This window comes from Zalophus californianus, chromosome 9, assembly GCF_009762305.2.
Source record: "Zalophus californianus isolate mZalCal1 chromosome 9, mZalCal1.pri.v2, whole genome shotgun sequence".
Classification (NCBI taxonomy): domain Eukaryota; kingdom Metazoa; phylum Chordata; class Mammalia; order Carnivora; family Otariidae; genus Zalophus; species Zalophus californianus.
Genome location: NC_045603.1, coordinates 129202852 through 129219128, shown reverse-complemented (window position 1 = coordinate 129219128; position 16277 = coordinate 129202852). Strand labels below are relative to the sequence as shown.

Genomic DNA, 16277 nt, shown 5'->3' with positions numbered 1-16277 from the left:
GAGACGTAAAAAGTAAGCAATGAAAACAAAATTAATTCCAAATCTTATTCATTATAATAAAAATACAAGATAGTAGACCTCCTTCACCAGATGATGAGCTATCACTGGAAGCAATCCTAAGGTACATCAATCTTTGATTTCTAGTGTTTTTTATATTACTAATTCAATATTGTAAAACTGACAGAAAATATCAAAGAGTCCATTCTTGAATCGAGCATTCTATCTCATAAGAAAAGTCATAAATGCCTCAAAAAATTCTAGTATTAAAAGACATTTTTGTTTTCTTTTCCTTTTTTCAATTTTTCTTCTTGCTTGACACTCTTGCTCTTTTATTTTGTATATCGTTTACTGTTATTTTGCATTATTTTAAAAATACACATTTTCAAAATCATGAAAAGGCACAGGAGAAATTCTCATCAAGTCTTTCTGAAGATTAAGCAGGCAATATAGTACAAATAATAAACTCACATTTACTACTTACAATGAGTCAGATACTGTTATTAAAAATGCTTTTACACGTGAATTCACTGCATCGTTCACATTTATCTCAGACGTAGAATGCTGTTATTCCATTTTACAGAAGAGAAAACTGAAGCACAGAGATATGAGATAACTTGCCAAGAATTACAGACCTGAGTAAATAACAGATCTAAGATCTGAACCAAAGTAGCCTGGCTCCAGAGTCTATGCTCACAACTATTGGACTATACTGCCTCCCAAATTAAAATTATCCACTTGGTACCTTATACTGAAATTAGAATGTCTCTCAAATACATATAACAAAGGCAAGCCTTCTCACACTGGGGTGTTTATTTTATATTCTTTTGGGTCCTTCTGTTTGCATCTGACTTGGTAAGCACTGAGTGGCTACTGTATTTACTAGATACCTTAAAATCAAGTACAAATACTAAATGCAGATGGAAGATGAGTAATATGGAAATTGTGAAAAATACAGTATGAAGAGGTATGAAAGAACTGGATCTGTCACTTGCTATATAAGACACAATGGGCAAGCTCTTTAATCCCTAGATCTGATCACCTTCAAAATAGAGGTATTTCTTTCAAGGGTACTATGAGGATCAATTAAGATGATACATTTGATGCACTTGATCAATGTACAACAGTTATTTTAACGAGGGAAAAAAAATGCCACAGCCCACTGTAAAAAGGGCAAGAACTTCAATGCCAAATATTATTTGATCTTATATTAGCCAAATTAAAAAGAAAAAAAAATCTTGGCAAGAACACAGAAAATCCATTTTAGCTCTGACCTTATACAGTCATGCAAAATAACAGAACACATGGCCAAAATCTTGAAAAAATAATCATGAAGCAGACCCGTGAAAAACTACTAGGTTTTACTTTTTATCTCCTTTAGCAATTTGTAAATTTTCAAGCGAATTAAATTTTCTTTTGGTTTCATTTTAGAATTTGGTTATGGATGTCTTATAATCTTGTATGAAAACACACTACAGGATAGTAACCATAACTGTACTCAATCAAATATTTATTAAATAACTGTCAAAGTCATTGAGATAATTTCAGGAAAGATGTAGCAATTTTAGAGTACTTACAAAATTGTTAAAGCCTCGTTGAGTCTAACGTACAGTGACAGAACATCTTAATAGTGCTTAAATACTACACAATTTATCAAACATTCCACCTGTAAAGGCAAGGTACAACTTACCTGGAAGGGAAGTGGAAGGTAAAAGCAACACTACTTAATTTTACATTAATGTGCTTTTAAGTTTCAACAATGGCAAAGTAATACCTCATGAATTTGCAGTAATGAAAGATATCTCCGATTTTATTAACAACAGGGAAAGCCTACATTCTACTTGTATTTTTTTTCTATACTTTCAATCAAACCACTTAGTGCTGTCAGAACATGCAATCATAAGGTCCTAATTCTGAAAAAAGAAATTTTTGCCACCATTCCCACCAGTTAGGGAGAAAGAAAGGAATCAAGACACTTCAAAATTATTCAAGTAAGAATTGACTTAATATACGAATTCATGATTTCACTACTGCAAGAAACAAACTGTTACATAATTAAATTTTATCTAATAAAAATTATATTATTTCTTCAATTTTTATTAAATGCCAAAAAATAGGTCATATTACCTCACTGAGAATAATATCTCACAGCACAAAGCATTTTAAGTATAAAGTAAGAGCACTGAACATTATAAAAAGCAAAATCTACCAAGTAAAGCTATTAACTCTAAACTGGACGAAGTTACTATTTTCAAATGTTTAAATATTAATTATAACTCCCCAGGAGCAATCATTTAACCAAAATATATTTTAAAAATTCTTTGAAGTACAAAAAGCTGATAAGGTCAATTTATAAGAATTCACCAAATCCTAGGGTCAGCTGTATTACTTGCTTATAATTACAACTCTCTCAGGGCCTTTGAAACAGAACTAGCTACCTAATACCTGTAGTACCAGCCCAGGTAACATGAGAAAAGAACAGCTAACTAAGACTCAACAGGTGTTACGCAGTCACTGTCTTCATTCATTCATTAGTGTCTTTTAGAAAATACCAGAGATTTTATTATTCTATTTTTATAAATTGGTTGAAAGAAATCTTAAGTATAGACGTTAATGAGTACAGACGAAGCCTTCCCAACCTCTATGAATAGTGCCATCTCCGAAGCTAATTACAATGACCTAAAGCATTTAGGACTCAAAGACTGAAAATAGAATGTATTTGGGTGTTTTTTTTTAAACTGTCATTGCTAAGATATTGAATAAAGGCTTAAAGTAATTTAACTACATGAGTCTTGAATATCTGCTAGCTTGGCACTTAAATTTCCAGCATTTCCATGCCTAAGAGAAACCTTACAGGGAAAAGCTACTGTTCCCAATTATTCCCATGATGCAGAATAATCTCAAAACCCCTACTGGATAGTGACTGGGAGGGGGAAACTTTGGGGAACTGATCATTTTAACAGTACAATGTAATGTACTAATACTAGGCCAAAGGACTCTGCACTAATCCTCATGTCTTCTTGGTCAGTCAGGTATTCAAATCTATACTATAGAGGCTGCTCAATTTGAAGCTATCCTAAGGTATGCGTTATTTATTAACCCATATGCAATTATTTTCTGTATTGTGATTAAGATTTTCCCATCTCCCGGGGCGCCTGAGTGGCTCAGTCGGTTAAGTGGCTGCCTTCAGCTCAGGTCATGATCCCAGGGTCCTGAGATCGAGCCCTGCATTAGGGTCCTTGCTCCAGCGGAGAGCCTGCTTCTCCCTCTCCCTCTGTCTCCTGGCTTGTGCTCTTACTCTCTCTCTGTCAAATAAATGAATAAAATCTTAAAAAATATATATATATATTTTCCCATCTCCCAAATTATTACATCTAAGTAGACAATCCCATGATAAAATGACTGCTACAATGCTAAGATCAATTTATACTAGGTAAATAACCTCCTCTAATTATAACCACAGGTTAACAGTTCTGGATTTATTTGTTTTTTAAAGATTTTATTCATTTATTTGACAGAGAGAGAGACACAGCAAGAGAGGGAGCACAAGCAGGGGGAGTGGGAGAGGGAGAAGCAGGCTTCCCGCTGAACAGGGAGCCTAACGTAGGGCTCATCCCAGGACCCTGGGACCATGACCTGAGACAAAGGCAGACGCTTAACGACTGAAGCCACCCAGGCGCCCCAACAGCTCTGTATTTAAATGAGTAAAAGTTTCTAGGTAAAGGCCACAAAACCATGCTCTTAACATTATATCCCATTCAAAATTTTCATGGTGACTTGAATAATATTAAAGAACAGGTCTGCTTATCAAAGCTGAATGTAACCAGCAGATAAGTACATAATAATACATACAGCAGATAACAACATAATCAATGTACAAAATTATCATTAGGATAAAGTAATATGCCAAAAACTAAATAAAGTCAAAAGAGGTAAGTCTGCATTCAGGTTTAAGAGATAATTTCCACTAGTTCAAGGTGAAGAACTGGTTTGGCAGCAGTTCATTTGAGAAATTAATCTTTAGGTATATATAAGCTCACAAACAGGCAAAAGAATGACAAGGCAGCTATAAAAAGTAATGGAATTTGAGGTTACAGGCAGGAAAAAATGCATCCAAAACAAATGTCCTAAGGATAGTCATGTGGAAATCATGGAACAAACTGAAGGAACAGGAGGTGTTAAGCCTTGAGAAGATGAAAAGGAAACATCCTGGCAGTCTGCAAATATTTGAGATATTATCATGGGTATGAAAGAAGAGACATGTCCCACGTCAGTGTTTCTCAAACTATCTGTGGTAAAGGAATTTTTTTTTTTCTAATCACTGCAGACACTTTTATAAAACACAGTAACAATATCAGGACTATAAAAAATTGCTATAAAAGATGTCTAAATGTTTAGTCTGTTCCTATACTTAATTCATTATGAATAGGTAAACAGTCATGGACCCCCACCTTAAGCAGCTTTATTCCATTGGTACCAGAAAAAAGAAGTAAATTGAAGGGAACCATTTTATGGGGAGTTAAATTTCAGCTTGAATTCCTAGTAAGTAGGTGTGCCAACATTGGAAGGGCACTTTCAAAGAAAGAATACTTTATCTGTCAGATAATCTGTAAAATGGACTCCTGCACTGGAAAGGTGATTGGATTAAGTCATTGTAGACTCTACCCTCTAAGCTTCTGTGAGGCCAATCAGAAGTAAACATACACACAAAACCCCTAAAGTAGATGATAAAAAGTAATCAAGGCATACTACAAAAATCAGCCGTGAGGTATTAGGTAGAACAGACCGGAAAAAAGAAAAAGACTAGGAAAATGACAAAACACTCTTAAGTCATAATTAAGAAACCTTAAATATGTGAGAATTATTAATAGAGGCCACTATTTTCTGCTTAAACTCATTACTGACTACATAAATACACCCTGAAGTTGCCTATTCAAAGTTTAAAACAGTCCTCACTATTCAAAAGCACACAACAAAGATCTTTGTTTTTAAAAAATAAAAAAAGAAACCCTGAGGAACACCACTGCCATCTTAAACTCTCACGTCTTGAGTGACCCTCAACCATCATGGTTTAGTCAGTCTGTGGACCTATCCTGACGTAAAGCTAACCACACTACTACAGTCTTCGCTCCTAGTTAAGTCAATCACCTTCTGATTAAACCAGCAGGTTTATGGAAATCCATACCCTCCCATACTAATTCTTGAAAAATAGCAATTTCAGACTCATAACCATGCATTTTAAATAGGTGCAAAGTACTCAGCCAAACGCTACTGCTGTTGCCTCCTTTCTGTACTCCCTCAGCCCTCCTCCAAATCCACCCTCCATAAAAGTTGACCTACTGCCCACCAACTACATCAACTTCTTATTGATGCCTCCTAGGTACAGAGGCTACACAGTAGTATCTTGTAACAATCAAAGGTGGCCCCTTAATCAGATATCTTCACTAATTACCACAGGCACATACATTATTCCACATTATTCCTTGAAACTTTAAATGGATGGTCCCAGGAGAAAGACTCCTGTTAACGCACTTTGCACAGTAGCATTCGAGAAATTTTTTTTCACATCTAATTTGTTGCACTATTTTCCTCATTTCTGATCTAAAACACCACTGATAATGACTCATTTTCTAAGAAGAACAAGTACCAACAGTGACATCAATAAATTAAGATACAAAACAATGAAAGCAAAGCTGTTATAGAGAGGGCACAACAAAACACACAAAAATAATAGCAGGTAAGTTAAAGTGACAGAAAAAGAAAATTTATCCCTCAACATTAAGGAGTTTTTTAAATCACAGGAAGAAAACACATCCACATAGTAAAAATCACCATATACTTGCCAGTTGTCTTTTAAATTCAGAAACAAAATCTATCATAGACTCCCATTTAAATATGAGTACTTAGACTGGTACTTTGAAATTCTCCTGGAAATGTTAAGAAATCACCTGCAATGAGCCCTTTTCCATAAGTTCTTTCAGTGGCATGAAGACTTTAAAAATTTTTAAGTATGAGCTCCAAAATAAATTCTCAATTCTGAGAAATATTTGAAAATCACCTGTTTTGTCTCTCAGTATTCTGAAGCTCCCTGTGGTCCCTTTTCAGGTGTTTGGTCAAAGATGTAAAGTATTCTTTTAAAAGATTCTGGAAAGGTTGTTGTTTCTCTGGACTAATTATCTCACTAGGAGGAAAACTCAAATTAAACTTCTCTGCAGCACTCTTCACTTTCCGCGGCACAAGTCCAGCAATATCATCTCCGCAATGTCGACAGAAACTAATCACCACGGAAACATGAGTATGGGATTCCCGATCAGCATTAATAATATTTTTTAGCTGTTCATAGATTAAGGAAAGACCTTCCTTGTCAGTGAAAATCCCAACTATTGTCAATTCTGCAATGAAACGCAAATCAGTTCTTAACTTGGTAATGTTAGGGGTTTTCTCTTCTTTCCTCGCTTCAAAATGTTTTTTCCAAACCTGAAGAAGTGATGGAGCAAAGTCGGCATAACGCTGGTGAAAGAGAGAGCACAAGTGCACAGCACAGTTCACATCAGATATTTTTAGCTTTGCTTCCACAATAGAAGCTACAGCTTCTGCAATGTATTTGCTTAAATTTAGGCCATTAAAATCATGGGACAAGGAGTCTCTCTGTTGTTCTGTAATAGTTTTTAGTTTCTTGACAAAAGCAGTATTTTTCTTCAAACTTGAGTCTAGGCGGCTAAAGAAATTTTCCTCTGGCCGGCTGTCTGGAGCATTTTGGTTTTTGCTACGAAGTTCCTTCCTTAACTGATGTCGTTCCCAGGCTTCCTGATGAAGCTGAAGGGATTCCTCTTTCTCTCTATATAAAAAACAAACAAGTAAATAAAATACCTTGTATATTTTGAAGAATCACTGACAAATTTCATAAAAGTGAAAGACAATGAAAACATAATCATATAAGCATCAGCATCCCAAAGAAATGAAACAAGCAAAAAACCTTTTCCTACTTTTTTTAAAATATTTTTTTCAACTCACGACCTGTGATCAAGACCTGACCAGGAGTCGGACACTTAACCGACTGAGCCATCCAGGTACCCTTACTTTAAGATTTTGTTTTTAAGCAATCTCTGCACCCACATGGGACTCAAACTCACAACCCTGAGATGAAAAGTTGCACGCGATACCGACCGAGCCAGCCAGGCACCCCTTTTCCAACTTCTAAAGACATTTTATTAATGACTTAAGATAATGAAAACCCGGTATACTGAAAATACGAAATGTGGCAGAGTGGATGATTCTGAATAACTAGAGCAAAAATCATTCTGTCAACTAGCAAACTAAATGGATAAAACACTTTTGTCAATTCTACCTCAATAAAGCTGCAAAAGTAAATGGATTAAACACATAATGTGTAATATGAAAAATATAAAATATAAAATAGGATATAAGACCTAAAACAGATAAAAGCATTGGGAATATAGAAAAAAAAAATGTCCACAAAGAATACTTTAAAGAACAGTGTTTATAAAAAGAATGCAATAAAAATGTTTTGATATTTAAGTACTTTTCCATACTTCAGGTTTAACCAAACCTCTAATAAAGCACCTTTCTCAGTTTGGGTCTTAAAATTCAAGTGTAATTAAGAAAATCTGGAAAGGAACTAGAAGATAACTGTAAGATAAAACTCCTTTAATAAAAGGTTAACAGTTTATCCTGAAAAAAAAATTAAAAGATGGAATATGAAGGAAGTGCCTCCCAAAATTTTAAAGAAAGAAAAACTTATATACATACAAAAATAAGGGTTAACAAAATAAATAAATAAATAAAAGTATTCTGGGGGGCTGAACTCTAAAAAGAAAAAAAGATGGGGGCACCTGGGTGGCTCAGTTGGTTAAGCGATTGCCTTCGGCTCAGGTCATGATCCTGGAGTCCCAGGACCGAGTCCCGCATCGGGCTCCCTGCTCGGCAGGGAGTCTGCTTCTCCCTCTGACCTTCTTCTCTCTCATGCTATCTCTCATTCTCTCTCTCTCAAATAAATAAATAAAATCTTTAAAAAAAAAAAGATGGAACATGTTTAAATTGCAAAAGTAGTAAAATAACTTGAGCAGGAGCAGGAAGGTAGGGACAATCTTGACTTTGAGGCTTCTGAGATACCAAAATATGTAACTTTAAAAATATAAATTTCTAAAAAACAAATTTTCATCTTTCAGAGATAACCATCCCTGAGCTACCCTTCTATGATTTTTCAACTAAAAGCCACAATAAGTTAACAGGGAACACAGACATGTGAATATCCCTTGGAAGTCTCCCAGCCGCACACAAATAAAGGATTAGCAGTGAGAGCACACTTTAAGAAAGAATAACTCATTATGTATATTCTTTAAATAAGTCCATTTTCATCTGCAATAAAAACAGTTTAAGATACATAAATGAAATATTTACCATTGAAATAATGAAGCTTTAAAGTACTCCAGGGGAAAAAAGTGGGGTAGATAGGGCGGTGTGGGGCTTGGGAGGACTGGTTTGTTATTCTTTTGTTTTTTGCATATGTTTGAATTTTTCCCATTAAGTTGGGAGTCTGATGGTTTGGGTTTTTGTTTGTTTGTCTGTGGTTTGTTTGGGTTTTTCTTGTTCTTTCTGTACTAGGGTAGAGGGAGGAACAAAAGTAACAGTGAAATTGAATATCCTTGTGAATATTTTAAAATTAATTTGAATACATTTTTAGCACAATAAACTTAAAAGTTTAATTTCAACATGTAATTAATATAAAATAATCAGTGAAATACATTATGTTCTTTTTTTCGTAAGTCTTAAAATGCAGTGTTCTTTTTACATTCACATTTAACAGCAATCTCATTTTGTACCTGCCTCCTTCTGTGTGGTCCACAGCTTCTTGTGAATTTTTTTTTTAAAGTAAAATATAAGCAAGAAACTCTCAAGAATCATGGCTCTGAATATTCCCAAACTGGCCTCTACTATTGCCTTCCACACCTAAGGCTCCAGTACCTCTCTAAAAACAGAAGGGCTAAAGAACTTTGGTAGACGAGTAGGTGGTTGAGCTGTTCTAGAAATCCATGAAAATTCATGTTCGCAAAGTTTTTTAAATCACATATATATGGAGAGAAGAGCCCATGCTACTCAACAGTTGTCACTCGTGCTACATCCTAGTAGATTTCCTGAGGACTACCTTGTTTTTCGCCAGGTCATTATACTACTTATATAGATTTACAAGGTTAAAAATAGATTTCTTTTCTTTCTTTTTTAAAGATTTTATTTCAGAAAGAGAGAGGGCACACGCCTGTGCATGAGCACAAGCATGAACAGGGGGAGGAACAGAGGGAGAAGCAGACACCCTGCTGAGCAGGAAGCCAGACATGGGGCTTGATCCAAGGACCCTGGGACCATGACCTGAGCCAAATGCAGACGCCTAACCAACTGAGCCACCCAGGGACCCCTAAAAATAGATTTAGATGAAAATAAGAATGGGAGGCATTATGGAATTCTTTTTAAGGACAAATTTTTAAAGTTGGCTAGGTTCAAAAAACCCAGCCACTCCACTGTTTATTGTAACCTCTTCAAATTTCATTTTATTAATCTGTCAAATGAGGATTATTAGGACTGCCTTTAGGATATGTGCTGATACGTTTTGTAGTGCCTAGCACATATTAAGAATTCAGCAAATAATAGCCATTAAGAACTAAAGACTTTCAACTTAAAACCGAGGCCATGAAAAAAAAAGCTTTTTAAAAAAATCAAAAACAGGGCGCCTGGGTGGCTCAGTTGGTTGAGCGACTGCCTTCGGCTCAGGTCATGATCCTGGAGTCCCGGGATCGAGTCCCGCATCGGGCTCCCTGCTCGGCGGGGAGTCTGCTTCTCCCTCTGACCCTCCCCCCCATGCCCTCTCTCTCTCATTCTCTCAAATAAATAAAATCTTTAAAATAAATAAATAAATAAAAATCAAAAAATCAAAAACCATCCAGATTACCCTACACCCCAAAAAAACGTATTAAAGATACCTTTATTATTTATGAATTAATTTAATTACGTTTAAAATGAGCAATTAAAGCATCATAAGCATGCCTCTAGTCACTGAAAATAACAGAACGAGTAACTGAAGACACTCTCGTTGAAGTGCACCCCAGAAGTCTGAATCCAAACAATCACTGCTTTCCTAATATTACAATCTTCCCATTCCTTCATATCAATAATAAATGTTCTTACTTCAACTGGGCAGCTTCTTCTTCTTGCTGACGTTTTGCCTGCTCTTCTTGCTTCTTTTTCTCTTCCTCTTCATGTTTCTTTTTTTCTTCTTCCTCTTTTTTCTTTAATTCTTCCTCTGCCTTCACCTTTTCTTCTTCTTTTTTCTTTCGTTCCTTGTCTTCTTTTTTTCTCTTATCTTCTTCCAGTTTCTTCTTTTTATCTTCAGGGACCTTAATAACCTCCTTCTTGGCAGTAAGCTTGATCTCATCTTTTGGTTTCTCCCTGCTGCTCACTGGCCGCCTTTCACCACAGTCTTTTTCCTTGTTGTTTAGTAAAGTTTCTTTTTCTTCCATACTTGCTGGCTTTTTACGCTCAGCTGGCATTATGTTACCCAGAACAATCTGTAAGAATAAAAGAACGTCAGTATTCTTTGTAGTATTGTAAATGCAGTGACTTTTAGATGTGAAACTGTTTTTTAAACAGAACACATTAATGCAATTGTTGTGGAAGATTAAATAAATGCATGCAAAATAAACACTATTTCTGTGATAAAATAATTTCTTGGTCACATTCCACATTCTATCATTATTGGGTTATGCCTCACCTAAGTACTTTTTTACTTTTTACTAAGGAAAAACTGAAACATAAACAAAAGTAGAGAGCACAATATAACCAACCTCCATACTCACTGCCCAAATTCAACCATTAGCAACTACAAAACGTAACATTCAATCATAAATACTTCAGTATGTATCTGAGAATATTTTCAATCGGTTTTAATCCCAACATTTCACATCCGTTAGGAGATGCTGGTGACATATTTCACACAACATGGAACAGAAGTTTTTAAGTTGGAACATAAACGAGCTCTTGCCTCCTATAAATGAACTAACAAAATAGACAACAGAAGATGGATTTCACATTATCATTTTTTTTAAAGATTTTATTTATTTATTCATGAGAGACAGAGAGAGAGAGAGAGAGAGAGAAGCAGAGGGAGAAGCAGGCTCCCAAGGAGCAGGGAGCTCGATGCGGGACTCAATCCCAGGACCCTGGGATCATGACCTGAGCCGAAAGCAGACGCTTAACCATCTGAGCCACCCAGGCGCCCTTCACATTATCATTCTAACCTTATCAAACTTTCAAATCAGAAACCATCAACTATCTCAAATTATACTAGATTTTTAATCTTTCCATTAGTATCAGTCAAAATTAATCTATAAATAAACATAATGATGATTACAACATCTGTATATTGTCTCTATCTGCCAATACAGTAGCCACAAGATCAGGACTTCTCAGCCTTAGCACTGTTACCATTTCGGGCAAAATAACTCTTTGGGGGTTTTGGGTGGGGAGGTAGTAACACTATTTTGTGCATTATACATTTAACAGCATCCCTGCCTTCTCTATTAAGGAGGTGCCAGCAGTATCTCCCCAGTTTTGACAACCAAAAACTACTCCAGACATTGCCAAATGTTGCTTGAGGACAAAATCACCACCAGCTGAAAAACACTGCACTAGCCACATGAGGCTACTTACATGAAAATTAATTAAAGAGTTTGAAATTTTGTTCTTCAGTCACTACCCATATTTCAAGTGCTCAATTCCAAAAGACTAGTGGCTACCACAACAGACAGTGCACAGAATATTTTAATTGTCACAGAAAGTTCTACTGGATAACACTCGTCTATAGTACAGGCTCTATACAGTTAACTGGAAATAAACTGGAACAAAAAACTGTATTTCCCAGCAAAATTCAGCATTTTTTTTCTTTCCTAAAAATAAAACTCTCTTAGAACTAGTGTTCTAATATAATTTCTTTTATGGGCAGTGCTTCATGTTTTAAGTCCTAAATCTGAAAATTGTATATGAGAAAATCAAAATACTTTCTATTTAAGAAATACAGAATTAAATTATTTAAACTTCCTAATTTTTTATTAAAAGCTAAAAATATACACCGTATTCTTAATAATTTTCAAATACAGATTTTAAGTTACAGCAATAAAAACTACATTAGCACACAAAACATTTGCAATAATAAATATTTTATAAACACAATGCATTTATGTCAGCACTCCAATAAAATGTTATCACAGAAAGAAAACCTAGGCCAATAGAAGCACTTTAAGTAATTTTTGGAGGCACAAGCAACACTCTATCTTCTCTCAACCACCTTTTCCTTTCTCTTTTTCTCTTTTACTCTGATTCTCCTCCAGGTTCACATTCTATGCATTTAATTTTTTTTAAGATTTTATTTATTTATTTAAGAGAGAAAGACAAAGATAGCAAGAGAGCGAGCGAGAGAGAGAGAGAGAGAGAGAGAGAGAGAATAAGCAGGGAGGAGAGGGAGAAGCAGGCTCCCCGCTGAGGAGGGAGCCCGTTGCAGGGCTTTATCCCAGGACCCTGGGATCAAGACCTGAGCCAAAGGCAGACACTTACCCGCTTAACCGACTGAGCCACCCAGGCACCCCTACAATCTATGCATTTATTTTAACAGTGACACCCAAAGGCTTCAGTTAACCTCAATGGTGGAACTCAAGAAAAAAAGCTGCTAATCCTGTTTAAGCAATCATTAAAACACGAAAGGGCAGAACTACTTATTTGCGTGGCAAGGCAGTGTTAACATTTATGTTATCTGGGAAGCGTAGCAGCTTCAAATACCCACCTTTAATGTGAAAAAACCATGCCCTAAAGCAAGCAAACTTTTAAAAAGAAAATACTCATAGCTACCACTCACTGGCCCCACAGTAAACATCTTACATACATTATCTCATCTAATACTAAAATCTTTATGAGGTGGGTATTATTTTCCCTATTTTATAAATGAGTAAACTGAGACTTGACCAAGTAACTTGACCAAGGCCTCCACAGCTGGTGACAGAGCTGGAATTTGAACCCATACTCTCAACTAAAATCATTAAGAACCTTGAGAGTACCAAACTGTGAGGTGGAAGACTTGATTATAGATACTGACAAATCATAGAATTATGTATCTGAATAGAAAGAGTCCCTGATAATGGCTAAGCAGTTTTTATATCACTTTTTTAACTTTTGGCAGACACTAGCTAAAACATACAGGGATAAGATAATTCCTAACGTAACAATACGATCTTACTTAGGGATATTTGTCATTATGCACAAAAAAATAATACTCTTTATATGGAGAGCTGGTATTTTCTGAAGTGAAGTTTATCAACAAGCAACACTTCAATGATACAAGGAACTACAGACAGTAAGAATAGCCTAAAAATTTACAAGTAATGTCTCATTTATGAAGGTAATTTTAAGTTCTATAAAAACATTAAATTCACTTGGAATCTTACAAATTCATAAAGGATCATGTATTAGCTTAACAGAGTCTCCTAAACTTTTGTGACTCTCTACAGCATTCATTTATTCAATAAATGTTTAAGTGCCTACTGTATCAAACTGTAGTAGGCACTCATGAATTGATCGTGCTCTAAAACATAAAAAAACAGATTCTCAATAAGACCCTTAAATCATGGTACTGATACATTCTTTGAATCACTTCATCCTTGTATTAAAAACATACCCAAAGTACACTTCAAACTAAATTTCAGGGAACAAAAAATATGAGATATGTAAAGACCAGCAATGCAACATGTGAAAACAATATAGGCTTTGAAGTCAGACTTTAAGTTTGCATCCCAACTCTGCAACCTGCTAGCTATGGGAACCGGGCAACTTAACTCTGAGTCTAATCATTGACAAAATGGAGGTACTGCTACCTCTCCTACAGAATTCTTAATCTACTAACATAGAAGGTAGTATCAAGAAGGCATCCAATAAATGTTTATTCTTTCACACGAAACACTGAAAAGTTCATTGGAAGATGAGATTTTTTTTAGAATCAGGACTACTAGACTTTACTCCAATTCTCAATTTTTACAATGACAGGGCAGCAGAGGAGTGACCTGCCTGATTACACTAGTTTAATGGCTGGGTCAAGGCTCACTGTCCAGTTCTCTTCTCCACTATATACCCTGACTGAAGATTTTAAAAGCCAAACAAAATATACAAACAACCTAATTTGGATCCACATGCATTTGTACTGTCAATTAAACTGTATTTAGTGAAATGCTAAAATTTCTTTGAAATATTTTGATAGTCCATGCTTTTAATAAACAGCCAAATATTTTACTGAACTCTTTCAAAAACTTTTTCAAGTAAAAACTAGAATTTTAAATAGATTTCATCTCAAAATAATCAAGATAAATATTAGTGATCTTTTTATTGGAATATCATTAGTTCTTACAAATTACTAATACAATTACAGCCAGTCCTTAAAAGGAAGCCATGTTTTAAAACCTTACCTTCCTAGCTTCCCAAGTAGTGCCCTGGCCCTTGGGCTGTATATTTTATTTGGTTTTCTAAATATATTCTGAATGTCCAAAAGAAAGTTAAACTACTTCATTAGCAAAGACAGGTACCAATGGAGTGTACCGGAGAACAGAGTGCAGAGTAAGGGTGTTTCCCTTTTAAAGATAGTCCTTTAGCAAAGTACCATATGGACTATGTATGAAATCACAATCAGACTGCTCTGAAAATACTCAAGAGGAAGACAATGCTGTTTTACCTTTTAATTCTGTGTTATTCAAAATGACCTAAGGGCAGAACCGCACAGGGGCTTTAGAGATCTCCCAGTCTGTAGCTTTATAAAAAGTCCTTAATACCAAGGACTCGTTCAAAGTTTTTACAAATTTCACCAGAGTTCAAAACTGGTTTTCTTGATGAGTCGCACAGTTTTTAATAAACACCTAAAAACTACGATAAATGATAAGGGTGAGTGACAGTTTTACTTTGGTCTGATGCATCATTATATACAGCTTCTAAAAAAGCAGGAGAGCTGATGGTGCGGTTCGGTGTGTACCCCCCAAATCGTAAGCTGTCTCTGCCTGGCCAACCTGACGACCAAATACCGTGTGATGACGATCTCAGTTCAAAAGTACCAACGAGAGTAAATACTAGGGAGCCCTGGGATGAAGGCAGAGCGAAGAACCCTCAGCCTATGTGACTAAAAAGAAGTAAACCAAATAACCCCTGCCCACCATTCCCCAACACCGAAACCCCTTCCCCTCCACACACATCTCCCACAAACCCCTGCTCCTGCTGCACATTCCCATACCCCACACGCTTCCCCGCCACAACTCCCCTTCCTACGGGTACCCACGGTCACCTTCGCAGACCATCCTTGCCCCAACCCCAACTTCTCACCCCACACTCCCTCACCACCCGAGACCGGGACTCTCCGGCTGGTCTCCCTACTCTACATCCTCCCACACACGCACCCTCCCCACTTCCTCGCCCTCGCTTCCCTCCCGGCTCCCGAAGAGCTTTCCCCAACCTCCCCTCGCTCTACTCCACACCCCCAAACACCTTCACCCCGCCACAGCAGGCTGCCCGCCTTCAGCCCCGAGGCCCAGCCCGGGCATGTGGGGCAGACACCCCCTCGACCGCCCCTCATGTGTGCCCCGGGCCGGGGGCGCCCGCGTTCATGGGCGCCTCGGGGAGAGGGGTCTGAGGAGGACGACGCCGGAGCTGCGGTCCGTCTAGTGCTCGCCGCCCCCGGAGCGCTGAGGTGCGGAGTCGGCTCTTGGGTCCCTCAGGGAGTGGGAGTCCAGGCCGGTGCCCCCCAGCCCCGCTTCCTCCCGATCGTTGGAGCGGAGGGGAAGGAGGTTCCCCGGGACTCACCTCGAGCCTGTTGTCAACATTAGCCCCGGGTTTCCCAGCACCAACTCCAGCGCTCGGGCTCTCCCCTCCCCTCCCCCCACCTATCTCGCAGCCGAGGGCCCGCCTTCCCTCAGCTCCCCCTCCTCCCTCCGCCCGCCGGCCCTCCCGCCCGCCACTCACCAGCGCGGCCAGGCTGCGAGTGGGGGCGGGGCGGAGGGAGGAGGAAAGGAAAAAGCTGTTCGCACGCATGCCTGATCGAAAACTGTCCGGGTCTCCGTTCCCCCGGCATATCGATGCCCTTAGCTAAACCATGGAGTGACGGATCGCGAGCAAAGGCTCAGACAGGTGCGACACACATACAGGCTGGTTCAAATCGTCCATCAGATGAGAAGAGCGAGTTTTTCAGA

At 37.5% G+C, this 16277-nt stretch overlaps 1 protein-coding gene across 4 annotated transcripts in view; it reads right to left on the bottom strand.

Annotated features, from left to right (window-relative positions):
• UPF2 (UPF2 regulator of nonsense mediated mRNA decay) overlaps positions 1-16025 on the bottom strand; it is a 107874-nt gene extending 91849 nt beyond the window's left edge. For 3 of the 4 annotated variants that reach the window (XR_003519863.1, XM_027593391.1, XM_027593394.1), the window contains exons 1-3: positions 15892-16025; positions 10198-10577; positions 6056-6835 (exon numbers count right to left, since the gene is read on the bottom strand). Coding sequence is in view for 3 of the 4 variants with exons in the window: in XM_027593391.1 (XP_027449192.1) it covers positions 6056-6835; positions 10198-10559 (1142 nt within the window). In the remaining variant the exon portion in view is untranslated. Of the gene's footprint in view, positions 1-6055; positions 6836-10197; positions 10578-15576; positions 15742-15891 lie in introns of those variants that run through there. The other variant, XM_027593393.2, reaches the window with a different exon arrangement.
• Between the last annotated feature and the right edge of the window lie 252 nt (positions 16026-16277).